We start from the raw sequence: 16,561 nt of genomic DNA, 5'->3' as shown, positions 1-16,561 counted from the left end.
GAAGCATGCAACTATCAAGGGACAGAGTAGACTTTCTCATGTCACAAAAATCTTTATTTGTACATTCACTTCTCTCCTGGAGGAAGGGTAGTGATAACACATGCCTAGAATAAATACGCAATGCCCACTCTTTCTTTTTTTTTTTTCGGAGAGTCGCCAAGATGACATCACTTTTCTGTAAACACACAGTGGAATCTCGTTAATTCGAAACCACTTAAGCCGAACTTCTGGTTTATTCGAACTGTCCCTGTGCTCCCGTCAAAATTATGCATTTCTATGTGCAAAAATGCCCGGTTATTCGAACACACAAGCGTTTGCGGTGCTTATTTTGGAAATTCCTCGCCGCCGACCACGCTCTCAGCAGCGCAAACTGACGCAGTGGTGCCTCCGACCCGGCAGTCTTCTGTTGCAAGTTTCAAATTTTTGGCGCGCACCAAACATTAAAAAAATTTAGAAATAAAGTCGGGGTGCACGTTACATGCAAACTTTGCCTTAAGGTGTGGCTTCACGACGGCACACACCACACTGCTGTGAAGCAACCCTCCCAGCACGTGCGCCACCTAACGCAGCACTGCACTGAAGTCCTCCATTAAAGGACGTTCATTTAATTTGAACATCGTTTAAAATTTTCAGGTCCCTTCAACTTCGAATTATCGAGATTTGACTAATTGCACTAGCTCACCCATAGAAACCATCAAGTAAAAACCATATTGTCATTAGGCATGTCCACCGTGATCTTCATTCATGACCAATATAGTGACAGCCCATTATATTGCCTACATAAATATACACACCACATATTAAATAAGAGTGTATATGCAATTTGAGCACAAAGAACCACCCAAAACTGGAGTGACAATGCAATTGACAAGCATGCAGATTGATGAACACACGAGAAGAAATGCTGTGAAACAGAGAAGAGGCTGATAGTCCAGCAGCTAGGAAATTCTCTGCAGAATGATTGCTTAATGCTACACTTTCTGTCATTATCACAGATGTTCCAGCCAGCTGAGACAGCTTACACTGTTGACGTGCACAGCTGGGCAAGAAACATTATAATTAACACCATTGAATGCTATTGGGAAAGAGAGTTTCTAGCATTAACTAAAAAGGATTTGTGTTTCTGTGATCGAAATGATTCTCATATCGTACACCGTGAGGCGTTTTTTGGGGGGGACAATCACTTTCACAAGATTTTGCATGGCTTGCACCGGCTCATGTCGGCATCTACGAGAGATAGCACTTCTGGCACAGTGTTAGGAAGGCTACCACCCGTAGACGCTGATGGCGGCGAACGTAATCACATGCTCGAAAGTGATCGGCCGAGAACGCAGACCCTGTTTTTGAACCATTTCAGACTGTTAATGTGAATGAACCTAACTCTATCTTCACGTGCATAGCCTGCCCCTACATCCCCCCCCCCCATTACAACCCCTCTCGTAAGAGTGTGAGACAAGTCTGTGCTGAGGACCACATAAAAATCTTTATAAAACAATCAACCTGGCACGATCATCGGCACAAAAGTAAATCTTCAGCAAAAATTTTGTTTCGCATGTTCAGTCATGGCTACACTCATTTGCTGCTCTCTTAAAAACAAGGTGCTGCTTTATTTCTTTGGTGCTGCTTCACGGCTGTGTATTCAATGTTGCCATGAAGCTGCACTCAAATGCAAAGTTCCCTTGTTACAAACACTCCCATTTTGTATCCGTAATTTCTCAGTTTTTTCAGTGTGGGTTATGCACGCAAAAATATCTTGTTAGCCACCAGAAACAGTTTTCGTCAACAGCTGAACAGCAAAGTTCCTGTTTTACTACTTATTAGCTAAGTTTGCAATGCTCTGCTGGTGGTAAGGGACCATATTCAAAATTGATCATTTTTGCACAATGTGAACGTCTGGCACAATGCTACAGTGCAACTACGGGTGCCGGTCAGTTCGCTTGAGAACTATGCTACACCACAATAATGCCAATGGGGACGTTAAATTTTTTTCCCGTCGCATCCACTTTCTCTCGTTTACCCAAACATGCCACAGAAAGTGCAATCGGGTATACAGACAAATTCACTTCTAAAAATATTCAAGTGCCAAGAAAACCCAATGTTATAACAGGGTTGCATGAAAAAAGTTGAAAGGACAAACAGTTTAATTAGACAGAAAGTAGAGTCAAACCCACTTATAACATTACAGATCTTAACAATACCCAGATGTAACACTGAGCAGGTGCTCCACTGTGAACTGTTGTGTGTTTTATGGTAAAATAGACCACTTCCTACCACATTCTCATGCCACAGTATTGGCTATAAGAATTAAATCTGGCTAATGGGTGTTTGTGCCAAAAAGAAAAACACCAAATTTGAGAAAAGAAAAGCGCTTTGCAGTTTCACCTGAACAATGATGCACTGATTGTGATAGCAAATTATTAGACAGCTACATGGAGTAAGGTTTGTCATTTTATCACCTGTATAAGCTGCTGTAAAGATTTGCTGACTAACTAAATTAGCAAGCATGGTGTCACGCGTGCACAGGCAAACATGAACACATATCACTCGATGACCGCGGACACTCGCTGCGAGAACGCTGCCATGATGAACGCCAGCACCTGCGGTGAACGAATCTCCCCTTTGCGCTGCCTCTTGCTTCAATGCAAACGAGGTGCACACGTAGACATCAGCTAACTCAGGTTGCCTAGTGTTCAAACCCACCGCAGGTTACACGCAAACCTGCCCCCCCCCCACCTCTTAGCATGTGCACATCTTCTAGCTACCCCCTTTGTGCACACGAGAATATGCCACCGCATCAAGCCACCATCCTGCTCTGCTGCTCACCCTCGCACGCTTTCCCTCGCACCTACAGTGTACGGTGTGCAGCCTTAATCTTATTGCACTTTGGCTTTATACGGAACCTCACGGCGACGATGACAGCGAAAATTGGCCTTGAGTGTCCGTATAATTGCTATCACAATGAAATGTGAGCTGCTTCTCCGCATCCGACCTTGTGCCGTGCACGGTTGGCACGGTACAACTTTGTCACCCCTCTTCCTTCAACTTCTCCTACGTTGGCAATGGACTGAAAGGGAGGCAGAAGAGGGGCAAGAGAGGCCGGTGATGCTATGCAATGAAGGCATGTCGTGGTTAAAGGCAAGTGTGACAAAGTAGCTCACCTTTTTTTTTTTTTGAAGATTTTGCAGCTTTTTTTTTTTTCACGGACACTCAGTAGCCAGATTTAATTGTTATAAACGATAATGTGGCATGGGAGCATTGCAGAGCAGTTTGTTTTGCTATAGAAGACATACAAACGTTGACGGTGCATTGGTCGTTTGCTATATTCAATATATTGTTAAAACCAGTATCATTGTAAGTGGGTGCAACTGTACGAGCTCAGGCCTATCATAGTGAAGGCACACTCAAACAGCTGCTGGCTATGAAAAGCAAGCTCTCAATTTAGACAGAGGTGCACTTAACATGTGCTGCTTCGTCAACCCAGCTTCCTTATGAACCACTTTATATTTTTGGGCATGCAGTGTCAAATCTACCCGAAACTGCCACTTAAGCAAAAAAATAAAAGCTTCTATCTGAAAAAGTGACAATAAAAAAAAAAAGAACAAGAAGGCATTATGAAGGCTGTAACAGTTGATGACTAGCGCTGAAATCACGGCACTTCGCTGCTGTGTTGCAGTTTATGCTCTGTGCCCTTAATACCAAAGCACACTGCAATGCACAAATAACATCAGTACTTTGTGCTCATTGCCTCGTGTATTGTACAGAGCATTGGCTTTAATGCAGTTCGCCATTAATCAAAGCATTAAACGAAAACAGTGTGCACCTCGCAATTCTGTAGCATCTACGTGAACAACCAGTACAATAGAAACGTCGGTGCGCGTTACAAGAACACAATGTACGTTTGAGATTGCACAACAAGCGTCTAAAGTCGCTTCAGTTGGTAGCTGACGAGTTTCCCAGAAATGAAACTCAGAACGCCATCATAATTCGGTGCCTGCCACAGAACTATTTGATAACATCTTTGGTGCAGACTTTTTAGTTATGACAATGACAAACTTCCCAGGATTTACTACCCACAACAGCCACTAATGAATGAACCAATTACACTCATTAATAAAGCATTCCAAATAACTGACAGATGTGGCAGGAGTACAAAACTATTCATATGTGCGCATTGATTAGTTCATTCTGAGCTCAAGAAAATTTCTAGAAGATCCTGAAAAAAAAAAAAGGCAAGAAAGCCAGTTTCATTTCAGTTCACTGTATCGGTGACAGAAGCAAACTGTTATAGCCGAAGCTTCATGCAATCTAGGCGTACAATTTTTCACAATCATTGCACGGCAAAAACACTGAAGTCCTTAAATAGGGAATGACTTTGTACACACAGAGATTTGTCTATTCATCAAAGACAAATGTTCCTTATACATATGGGGAATACATACAAATAGTATAAACATTGTCACGAATTTGTTAAACTCGTGCATAAAAATACCACAGCGCGCACCAAAATTCACCTGAACTTTGAAGACCCGCCAAACGCAGTCTTGGGCAAGCACTTCGCTATATTTTGGCATCCTACTGCATGCCTGTGCCTGTTCTCATAGGAACACACTCTTCCAGAAGCCCTCAAGTGGCAGCAGTATATGTGTACAATCACAAAAAGTTCATGCTCACAATGCTCAAAACTTAACTACAGGTAGGAACAGGTTTCAGGTGTCGTGCTAATGCGGTCGGTTGTTACCACAGCCGTCCTGCAGATCTCTACCTTTCAATAAAACGAAAATAAACTCCGGTTGTTTCACTTGGAGAGGCCTAGCAAAAGCCACGCTATCCTGTGCATTTCCCACTTACATGACAATGCTTTATGTCGGCTGCCTTGAAGTAAGGTCGTTTTCATCGTAACTTTTTTGAGAAATTCCACAGAATTGACCTCAAGGACCTCTTGCAGTTAAACACTGGGCAAGAAATGCAAGGTACAGGTCAAGTTGAATACGGAACCGGGATTTTTGTCTTTGTGAATGCTTCTACGAACAGCAGCCAACGACTGCACAAAGATCTGCTTCTGGTGCATATGCCAGACTCGGAAGAAAAGACACCGCAGCCTTGTTCCTAAAACCCAAACCCATCAGACATCATGGTCAGTAACCTTGATGGTGCTGAGCGTCACATCGTATTGGTATAGAGTGGCAGCAACGTTCCGAGCGTGGTTGTACAGGAATACGCCCGCAATGACAATGAGTGTCCCTAGACCGCTGAGGAATGTGACTTGGTTGCCGAACACCAGCACAGACAGCCAGATCATGAGCGCCCGCTTGACTGTGTTTGCAACGCTGAAAATGAGAAATGAAAGAAAAGAAAAAGTGTGTTAAGGAAAAAATGTGACAGCATATTATGACAAGCTTACGCAATACAGACTGATCTTACGGCGAGTTTCCCCACACCACGAATGCTGCAAAAGGGGCTTTTATTTGTACACTCTCTTAGAAAAATTTTTTTCAAGGTTGTTAAGTGAAAATCTCTTACCAGCAATCACAAAAATTAAAGCTCTTTCTTTTATATCCAAACAATTTGATTCAAACTGCTTCGGTGGGAAAGCACTTCAGTGTTTAACCAAGGAAATCTGAACTGGCTTTGGAGCTAGGACTTTATCTTAAGTATAGGTTCATACGGCCGGTGGGATTACTGAATCAGTTCGCAGATGAATGTGACGTGGTCAAGCACTTGCAAAAAAAGAGTTGCAGCATAAAACACTAACATGGACAGCAGGGAAGAAGACGCATGACACACTGCTAAATTTTAATTTCTTATGCCAATTTATTAGTCTAACAGACTGGTTTTGCACAGTTTTTTTTCCCCCAAGTGGAATTGATAGTGCACTAATGCCCTCTCCCATTGATAGCCATGGCTTCTAGAATTACACACATCAGCTTGTCTTTACTTTTATCTAAAACCTTGATGTAGAATTATTGATGAGGGTTGAGAGACGTGACTGAGCAGAGCTCAATTGCTCCACAAGCAGACTGTCTCTACAGCATGCTTGCATGCAGTGCGACTTGGCAACACTGAGCCACACCACGCCTGTATGCAAACTGAATTAGGTATTCGTCCCACTGTACGAATCCTGCTCTAGTGTCACCGTAAACTGAGCAATGACCCACCTGTGGGTGACAGGCGAGATGTAGCCCAGCAGGATGTACTCGGTAAAGCTTTGGCAGTGGAACGACAGGCCCCCCAGCAACAGTGTGCCCATCGTAGCCCACGACGTGGTCTCCCACACCTTGCCAAAGTCCACCAGGGCCAACATGGTGGGCACCAAGATGAACACTGAGCTCAGGCTAGTGTAGCACTGGAGCTCCACAGGCCTGCGGGTGAACCCCAAGAAAGAGGGAGGAGGTGTACTCGGTACAAGAAATCAGATTGATTCATCGATCGATCGATTTATCAGCACAACAAATTTGACTGCTCGATTGATTGGCTGCTTCTTCAACTGTCTGATTGATCAGCACAAGAAACATGATTGCTCTATTGGTTGGAAAAGTACTGAAATTTGGGCGAGCGCACCATGCACTATTGGTTGGCATCTGATCGTTTGACCAACTGATAGACTGATTGATTGAATTTAATGTGCCAAATAAACGTATTGGCTAAGAAGATGCCGTAATGGTAAGATCCGAATTATTTCAGAACCCCCTGGGGCTTCTCTAGGATGCACCAAAACAGCAGTAAATAAGAATTACTCCATTCTGGCCTTGTAGAAACGTGGCCACCATGGGCGGCAGTTGAACCCACTAACTCATGGTGCCATAGAATTCCTTAGCCATTGAGCTACCACAATATGCAAATCTCCATCCCAGTAAAGGATGAAAAAAAAAAGCCTTTAAATTAAATGATACTCAAGCTTCCTTATACAAGACTAATTTCCAAATTAATTTCGACCAACCAAGGTTAACGTGTACCAAAATCAAAGTACACCAGGAATCGAACTAGTGACCTGAACCTCTGCTGCAGGTATGCAATGTTTTATATACTTTCTTTCTCCACAGGGTAAAGCGCTATCTTTGGCCACGAATGCAGGCTGTGCAGGAAGCACCTCTACCTTTTGCAGTGTCACCAGCTAAATATGAGACGAAGTATAGCTGGGAATCAACGGACAACTTTGACAGAGAGTCAAAGTAAACAGACGACTATGCTGCATACCGAGGTGCCACCCATAGAATACATGCAAAATGCATAAGTTAACAAGTGAGTCAATGGCACAGAAAGTGTCATAAAGTTAGCAGGATCACTCACAGCAGCTTGACCTTCTCGTCGGTGAGCAGGCGCTTGGAGAAGACATTCTGAAAACTGACCCAATAGATGTCATTAGCAAGATGGACATACTCGTTACATGTCACGTGACCAACCATAGGAAATAGGCTAAACATAGGCTATAAAACAGCATTTGCTATGCAGTCTAGAGATAAAAATATTGGCTGACGCTTTTCTTCAGTGCAGTGTGACGAATGCAGCTATTGTTGATGGATGTGGATAAGTGTAATGTAGTACTGCAATGATGCCCGATAGATAACTCTTCAGGAACCAATCTTTGTTAATAAAAGTCGAACTCGCTAGGCCACACTTTCGACTGTTACACCCAGAACACAAGCAAGTGCACTGCATTGTCATCATCATCACCAGCAGAGCAGCCTACTTTAAGCCCATTGTAGCACAAGATTTTTTAGAGGTTCGAGAGGCTTACGATAAATCTGTTCCTGTCTTGCATAAACCACGCTGACATTACGTCTGAACATTTTCTAAACTCGCAACACAGGCATGGGTGAACGTTCAGAGGGGCTGAGATTTGTGGTCCTAAGCAGGTGAAGTAGTCTGTGCAAACAGTATAAGTCAGTACCGAGTTACTTATCTCAGGAATGATAGGTTAGACTAAGTATAGCACAACAGATAATTCCTATGTGGTGCCACGGGGCTATTAAAAGGTGCCACGGGGCTATTAAAGTAGCACGGCATGAGCACATGTCATGCTAGCACTAGTACGCGAGGTTTGACAGTCAAATTAAGGGAAGGAGGAGGCATACAAAGAAGATACAACTACAAAATCACACTCAACCAGTGTTCATACTTGAAATCCTTGAAAACCCTTGAATTTGAAAAAAAAGATTCAAGCACCCTTAAACCTACTTGAAAATAAATGTCTTCCTTGAATTCCTTGAATACTGGGGTCACGAGCGGCATTTAAACAGTCCTTGCGTTGCCCTTGAATTCCGAGTCAAATGTGCAAACCTTGCACTGAACCAGCTAATATCACTGACATCATTCTTTGGTTCGGTTTGTACTTGATTAAGTCTTTTCTCAACAAAAGTCAAAGCTTCAGCTGTGCTTACATAGCTGCCAACCTGTGAATGCTCATCATTTCGAGCTGGGTGTACCTTTACAGAGGTACACCCAGCCTCAAAAGTTTGCAGACCACAGCATCTCAGAAAGCAGTGAATTCCCAATAAGCATAAAAAACTGTATACTGTAACAAAAACTGTATACAACAATGCTGTTAGCATATTCTAGTCGAGGCCCAAAATGCAAATACTGGGCTGCGTTGTGAGGTTGTGGAGATATTCAGCTTTTTCTCAGATTTCATGGTCCGTAATATTTTGTGGCAGGCGTACGTTCACACTTTAATACAGATGAGATACGTTTAGACACAGCACACATGCAGCAACAAACTTTGCGCACTAAATACTAACAAGCAACAGACTGTGTTTAGATTGCAGCGATTTTTCAGTGACTTTAGTGTTGCCGATACCACCTTCTCCAGGAACTTGTCTGCGTAAACTTGTTCGAAGCAAGTACGCCTCTTGCATCCTTTCACCATCAGAACACTTCCAAAAGAAGGTTCAGGGACCGACAAGTGAAACTTCGTCGCGAACTGAATATATTTTTTGGAAAAAGCAATGCAACATTCCCAAAATTATAAGACGAGCTCAAATTCATGAAATTCACGGAAACTTCGGGAGAGCTGCAGGTATGTGCTCACCACTCTGAGAGATTAGTGGAAAGCGAAGCAATGAAGCCCGGCAGGTTGAAGCTCAGCTCGTTCGCGCTGCACAGGGCCAGGCCTCCCATGACCGGGAAGAGGCTCAGGTTCACCAGCCAGGTGGTCATTTCGCCCAGCACCAGCCGCGAGATGACCACGGTGAACACGGGCGCCGAGCTCTTCACCGTTTCGGCAAACGACACTGGCACGTACCACAATGCCACCAGGCCCAGGAACACCGTGCTAAACCTGAAAACGCGCAGGAGCGGCACTTGAGGCAACGGGATCGAATTGCGTGCCATCCATTCCTAATCGGGGAAGACAAAAACAGAAAATGTCAGCAGCAGGTGGTAGCAGCGAGACGACTGCTGTTGTATGTATCTGAAGCTGTAAGTGTTGACAGGCAATAAATTTTTCTTAGTGACACCTGTTATCAGGGGATTTTCAAGCTGAATTTGCACGTCTGCTGGGTGTTCAATGGCGCCAAACTGAAATGAATTTTTTATTATTATCTTTTCTTTTTTTACTTGGAACTGAAGCTAACCGATTTCAATCTGAATTCGCAGCATTGACTGCGAGTTGCTGTCATAGGATTGTCTCAATAGGTATTATCATTGTGTCATGCCAAAGGATAAACAAAATTAACAATAACAAGCCTCAGCTAACATCAAACTGGAACCTTTATTTTGGAAAACTGATGCTTCAACAACAGTTTTCTACAAAAATTACTAGAACGAGCTCTGGCGCTAGCATCTATGGAAGCGGCAAGTGTGGTAGTTCAGCAAGCTTGGGAACGATGGTTAATAGACGGATTTGCCTAAACTTTATACCCTTCGGCTTCAAACGGCTTTATGATTTCGCAATCTCGTCACTTTCAACAGAACACTACATTACAAATGTAACATGTTGAAGTGATTATGCATGTGCATGGTCTTATTATGGCCTTCAGGCTTAAAAAAAAAAAAGAATAGGACTGCTTCAAAATTTAGGCCAATAAAGGCAGATAGAGCATTGTAAATAAAGCCACAAGAAGGTCTGAAGCCACAAGCACCAGAATTAGACAAACCCACATATTAACCATAATTCCCATGGTAGTAGAATGATTCTAATGCCAAGGTTCCCGCTGGTAAATTTCGTAGAAAACTGTGACTGCAACCAACTGTGCCACATGTACATCAATAAAACTGTTAGCGCTAACGGCAGCCTGTCTCTTGGGACAGTACCTGCAGTGTGGACTACTGCAATTGTACTGTAGGTGCTAAAGCTATCCATAAAGAAAACATAAATATATCAATAGCTAGGATTATTGGCAATTATTACCCAGTTTCTGCTACCAATCCAAATGCAGGTAGCAGTGCGAACAATATGGTCTCAAATCCTCCTACATTTACTAACTGGAAAAAGTTTCTGCCTGAAACCTGTTGCAGCACAGTAATAAGAGAAAGAAAAACTAAAGCTACCTTCGAATGAGAACTTGGAAAGGTGTGCCGAATATTTAACAAATATAAGTTCGAAATAACAGATACTACCTACAACAAAGCAAAGGCTCTTGACATTACTTTTATAATAAGAAATTCCTTTAAGCGCTTTTTAATACCAACTGGTTTTAGCTGCAATATTTCATAAAGGAGTCCTGAAACAGTTATACAATTAATCATAGATTTTCATGCCGCAAAAGTTTTTCTCATTCTTCAAGTGGAGTTATCGCACCGATGCACAGCTCCCTATCGCTTTTCGTCTCCACTAGCGCACTGGAAGCAACACAGGAGAGAAGCCCAGGGGGCAAAGCTCCGAGCAAAGGTTAGGCGTCTTGGCATCGAAAGGGCTCGCCGCAGCACCCCGTGGCAGCCACGATAGACTACACTACGCAGAACACCACTACTATCTCGGAGACCACGTGCAGTCGATGCAGCTACGCACAATTGTCGTGCGTAGAGCTGTAATGCAACAAAGAAACGATTTTTCCCGTCTTTTTGAAATATCGCAGACATATATATGTTTCATTTATTTAACTAAATACTATTGGCAATTGTGTATTAGTGAGAATGTCTCGTGATCACGAAATCAGCTAATAGCTGTTAGTGCGTCCAGCTGCTGGCAATGACATTGCATGACGACACTGCGGAAGTGAGAGCAAGTGATTTCTCGCTGTTTCTGACACGAAGAGTGTAAATTCCCAGCTGAATTCAGCGCAATAATATTCGACTCACATGTTCACAGGAGCCCCTTGTACAGATCGGCAACATTTCTTTTATGCTCTAAAGTGTTTCGGGGCCTTTTTAAACCGAAGCTTTAGCTTGGGAGCTCCTATCTAAATACACGGGAAAAGAGAAATTGTTTTTGTCTGCGACCTCTGCACCGATTTTCACGAGGCTTGGCACATTTAAAAGAAAAAATTAAAATGTAGTAGCTGTAGGAAGCAGATTTTTGCATTTATTCAGTCAACTTAGTCAACTTGTTTTTTTTTTTCTAAAACCTTTAAAAATCGAACATGAAGAAAAGAACAATAACTTGGGTATCAAGTTTTCACCTCTGTAACCCAGCAATGAATAATGATATCAGAATTTTGTAAACTGCACCTGTTAGTACATATAAAGCAGACAAAAGTGCAATAAAAGTGCAGTAAAAGTGCAGTACAACACTCAAATATACCACTTATTCGTGAGAGGGTCTTTTGCAAGACTGTTCTAAACCTTGTAAAAATTTCATGTAGGATGTTAGCTCATATATCAATCTTGTCTGCTTTAAATACTCTAACAGATGCAGCTTACAGAAGTATCTATCTAGTTTTAGCATAAAGTATATTTGAACTTTCTGCCTCAATTATTTTCTTTATCAATTTTTAGCAACTTTTGTAAAACGTACAAGCCCATAAGTCAGATTTGGACATAACAGAGCTTCCCTTTCGGCTTTAAATGTGACAAATTTCTTTCAAGTCAGTGCAGCGGTTGTCTCGTGAGAGCATTACTGCATTTTACATATAGTTGAATGGGTGGACTTAAAGTTGGCCCTGAGCCAAAGCTTTATTTTTACTGCTTTTTATCATTTTAAGTGCTGCCAGACTACTAACTCCGAAGCCGAGAAAGAGTGATGTCTCATCAGAATTGTATCCAAAAAAGAAATGTGAAACGGGACACACATGGGACTATTTAGCTATTTCCAGGTACGCGAAGAAAAACATAGTAGGTTCCCCATTGTCATTAACACATTCTTGCTGAGACCCTGTGAAGTCATGAGCCAGCTTCAGGATAGTCAACCTACGCAGAAAGCCGCTCACCGTAGCGACCCAACGAGGATGACGTTATGTGCCCTAGGAGAGTTTTCGTGGGACAGCTTCCGTCTAGCGGTCATCTGCATCTGGACGTAGCCACAGATGAAGCAGCAACACATCTGTACTGCGGCTGAAATGGTGGCAAGCATACACATGCAACAAACTGTTATGGCGCACATTTCGATGTTGACGAGAATCCTTGCAAAATACAGTCATTTTCTGTGAGCTCAATAGTTCGACCTAGTTGAAAGGCCTCAAATGGTACCTGTGCTTACCAAGAACCTCTTTTGATTTGAACTTTGGCTACCTTTAACCAGCATTGAATGTCTTTTTGGATTTGAGTGAACAGAAGTCAACTGCAGAGGGCAGTGTTAGAAATGCGATCTCTACAGATCACATTACAGACCAGACTACCAAATACCATACTGCCAATTAGATTATCATTCAGATTACCAATTACACAAACACTTTCAATTAGTCTGACCCGATGTTTAGTATAACCCAATCCATCTATACCAGATTGATTTCAGTCAAATGTTTACCTTCGAACTGCTATACGAGCATGTGACCACAGTTATAATGCGAACAGCATCACAAAGATAGGTCATTAAAGAAAGAAAACACACACACATGATGAGAGAGAAATAATACAAGCATATTTTATCACAGAAGCGAAAAACACAATCACGAGTGGTATCAGTAGCAGCGCTGGACAAGGAAGTGGAACTGCTGTCAGCCGTCTGTGATGTCTCGTGGGTTTCAGGCAAGTCGACTTTCACATATAAATTTATGCTGAGAGCAGTTGCTGACCACTGTAAAGTTGGCGCTTCTGTATGCCGTGTGTTTCTTCTGTCATTAAGTGCTCCGTCTTAGTGGCACATTAGCTAGAGCAATGTTATGAGTATGCTCAAGTAAAACTCTTGCTTGGGCTAGTTGGTTCATGCTTGAATTAATAAAGGCAATAATAAAGGCAGAAGACTAGGACTCAAGAAGAAGAACACAAACAAAAGGACCGCCGCCGGTCCTGTCGTTTGTGTTCTTCTACTTGAGTCGTGGTCTTCTGCGCCTTGCCTTTATTAATTCAGTTATGAGTATGGCTGGTAAGCTGTGCTGTTTACACGTACCATCAGTATAACTGAAACGTGAACAAGAAAGAACTATTCAGAGCAATCATTACTTGTAATCACAAAAGATTGCTATGTCCAATCGTTTCAGAGCTGGTCTTTAAGCATGGAAGGTACGGTTTAGAACTGGAATGAAGCCACTGTTACAAATAATGGAGTAGCTGGAAACTCAACAACACATCTTGGTTGCCTCTGATTTGTTTGCGGTTTGAATCTATGCTGACAGTACATAAAATTCCACCAATCTCCAGCTTCACGTACCCAGCACTACAGGGTCCCCAGCTTGGTAAGAGAGGATGCACTTGTTCAGCACCAGCGTGGTGAAGCTGAAGAAGTACCAGACGACAAGCACGACCACTGCTCCACTGCTGTACAGTCCGCTTCGTCGCTCGAGGACTGGCACACTGGCCAGCTCCACCTCCCGTGACGAAGGTCCGTGAAAAGGCAGTCCGCTCATGGCATCTTCCTTGTGGCCGGTGCTGCCACGGTGATGTCTGCTCAGCTGTTCACTAAACACGGAGCCCTTCACCACGCAGTCACCACCGTCCATCCGGCTGGCCTGCTCTCCGACCATGTCGTCTGCTTCTGCGTGTGGGAAGAGAATTTTTGTCTATTTATTATTATTACCATTACAACAGATATTGCTGTTTGCATGCAAGACATAGCAGTAGTGTATACAAAATTTTAACTACAATGCAGCACAGGACAAAATGAGAGAAACCAATATGGTATAATACTGGAGTAGACACCCATAATAACGAAATGTAGCCTATAAGACACCCATAAATGGAATGTAGGCCTTTTTTTTATCGACAAATAGTTAATAATACTAGAGCAGACACCCTCAAAATACATGATGTCACAGTCAACCGATACAAGAACTTCAAGCCAGTGTCACCGCCCATCTTTCCTTTTTCCTTCTTTTCTGTCCAATACCAAACAGTGGCTGAGGGCAGCCCCTTTCTTGAAATAAAGATTTTATTAACTTATTCTAGCTTACCAAGCTGCCTCTCGCAGTACAAATGACCATTTTGCTGTTTGAGAAGTGTAATTTACCAACACAGGCTAGCATAACATTCCGCTTTCATGTCCCTTCAAAGGTTCTTCTGCCGAAGACCCAGGTTCAAGCACTGTGCTAGTGACTTTGTCGTTGAACACAGAAGGTTTAACACAACACAGACACCCACAAAACAAAACAAGAAAGATGACGCAGGCTGCACACTTCTTTCTTGCATCTTTTCTGCACCACTCTTGATTTTCTCTTTCAAAGTGATGCACCACCTTTCCCAACAGCACGTTCATTGGGCACTTGCTTGTTGAAGAAACTGAAATGTGAAGACTGATGGATTCGATGGTGACATTGCTACTTAACCCCTTCATTACACCAGTGCCTATTTCTGTGCTTAAATTGTTTACTGAGAGGGACAATACAAAGTTGCCCCAATGCTGTTCAGTGAGCGGATGAAGAAGATGAGAATAATAGAAAATAGTAGCAAACAAGAGTTTGCAGCTTCGCCCTTCATCTCGAGTGCCAGTGTGTACATAGCAAAAACCCCTTAATCAAAGCACCTGCTCCTGTTTTAAGGACAAGTACCCTGAAAGCAATTTGCATGAACCAGTAGGCGCAAATTTTGCCTCTGAATGTGGAATGTCAGCACTGATGCTAACGAGGGAAATGGTGATATTACGCAATGTAAGCTTCTTAAGATATACCAAGATCTCCTGATGAAGTTGCTGGAATGTCTTTTTCATCTTAGCAGCCTCAAATATTTGCAGAGAATGCCTCACATTTGTGTTCATAATCAGTCCTTAAACGACTTTTTCTCCCCTCTGTAATTAAGGTAGTCGGTGATGTAATCACGGCTTATGGTCTTGTGCTATGCTTAGTATACATACAGTTACCAACAGAGCAGAAATGGCTCTGCCGTTCTGCCTTCCTTCGCGAGTTAAAGACCACTGGCGGAAGAAGAGGCACAGTACAAATTATTTACATTTGCCGAGACAAAATAAACTGCAGCGAGTCAAAATAATAATCCGGCGCATTAGTAGCGTGTACGTCTATAGGGTAGTATAAAATGTCTGCACAAGCTTTTTGGCTACAGATGTAAACTTTCCGAAACTTATGTGGTTTGATACAAAACGAAAGTAATCAACCAAAATCTCAATAGCATACCCTGATGACATGTTGAAGCTCCATTCATTCTACGAAGAAAAATGAAAGCCACGCAATATCCGCGACCTAGCTGGCGTGTCGCAAACCCGTGAACGTTTATCACACGTGGAAGACAGCGTATATGTTTAATGCACGTCGCCGCCTGCGTCACTTGCTTCACCTACAGCAAGCGAAATTCAGTGAACAAATGAAAGAAACAAAAAAAGAAAGAAAGAGCGCGATTAATTCAACGTCGGGGCCGCTTCAAGGCGACGCACATATTTACGTCGGTGACGTACGTGCAACCGTGCATGCGAGAATCGCTTCGCGATGTGACGGCTACGTACAGTGCTTGCCCTGCAGCGAACTGTTATCGTGCATGTTATCGCTCCCACAAGATAGCATCGTAAAATCGATCACGACTGAGCGCTACCGGCGGTGCTATACGCCGCTCGCCCTTCCTGCGGTGGGCATACGTCAACGAAACTGCGAAACCGAAAAATAAAAATTATGTGTAGGCCGCCATCTTCATTAGGCGTTGTTGCTAACATTCTATTCCTATTTCGCTGTACGCAACCAAAAATGAAAGCCACGAAACTGTGAGCTTTTCTATTATAGCAGGCTAGATAGTAGGCTTTCGCTTCACAAAGGAAAGGTTAAGCTTCTAAAAAAAAAGGCATTTTTGTTGCGATGCTGTTGTATCTACAGAAATTGACGTCACGCGACGTTGGGCTCGTTGGGCCAGTGACTTCTACGCGTGAATGACGGAAGTCTAGGAGGGCGGTCCGGCGGTCAGCGGTGCAGCAGCAGCTTCGTCCGAAATCTGCGGCCGGAGCAATAAGCCCGCTCTCTGCTTTTGCCTATCAAGACAGCTTGATAAAGGTACCGTTGGTTCCTTGTATACAATCCGTGACTCCCTACGCTGCGGTTCGATCCAACCGACACACACTAAGCGATCGCGACATCGCGTTACAGGTCTTCCGGTAGTG

The 16,561-nt window shown here is 43.1% G+C and overlaps 2 protein-coding genes across 6 annotated transcripts in view; one reads left to right on the top strand and one right to left on the bottom strand.

Moving 5' to 3' along the window:
- Window positions 1-32: 32 nt before the first annotated feature.
- LOC139056170 (solute carrier family 35 member E2A-like) lies at window positions 33-16,554 on the bottom strand. Of its 4 annotated transcripts, none has more exons than XM_070534146.1 (7): window positions 16,459-16,554; window positions 13,682-14,005; window positions 12,303-12,426; window positions 9,026-9,274; window positions 7,288-7,341; window positions 6,156-6,359; window positions 33-5,327 (listed from the first exon to the last, which is right to left on the bottom strand). In XM_070534146.1, the coding sequence occupies exons 2-7, from the start codon at window positions 13,992-13,994 to the stop codon at window positions 5,123-5,125; spliced, it is 1,149 nt and encodes a 382-aa protein (XP_070390247.1). In that variant the 5' UTR covers window positions 13,995-14,005; window positions 16,459-16,554; the 3' UTR covers window positions 33-5,122. The 4 variants fall into 4 exon arrangements, with proteins under 4 accessions (XP_070390247.1, XP_070390244.1, XP_070390246.1 ...); XM_070534143.1 differs by lacking the exon at window positions 16,459-16,554 and adding an exon at window positions 15,594-16,078; XM_070534145.1 differs by lacking the exon at window positions 16,459-16,554 and adding an exon at window positions 15,851-16,078.
- Window positions 16,257-16,561, top strand: part of LOC139056168 (aminopeptidase NAALADL1-like) — a 33,533-nt gene continuing 33,228 nt past the window's right edge. For both annotated transcript variants that reach the window (XM_070534138.1, XM_070534136.1), the window contains exon 1: window positions 16,257-16,454. The gene's annotated coding sequence lies outside the window, so the exon portion shown is untranslated. The remainder of the gene's footprint in view (window positions 16,455-16,561) is intronic.

This window comes from Dermacentor albipictus, chromosome 2, assembly GCF_038994185.2.
Source record: "Dermacentor albipictus isolate Rhodes 1998 colony chromosome 2, USDA_Dalb.pri_finalv2, whole genome shotgun sequence".
Classification (NCBI taxonomy): domain Eukaryota; kingdom Metazoa; phylum Arthropoda; class Arachnida; order Ixodida; family Ixodidae; genus Dermacentor; species Dermacentor albipictus.
This window is presented reverse-complemented; position numbering and strand designations above follow the sequence as displayed.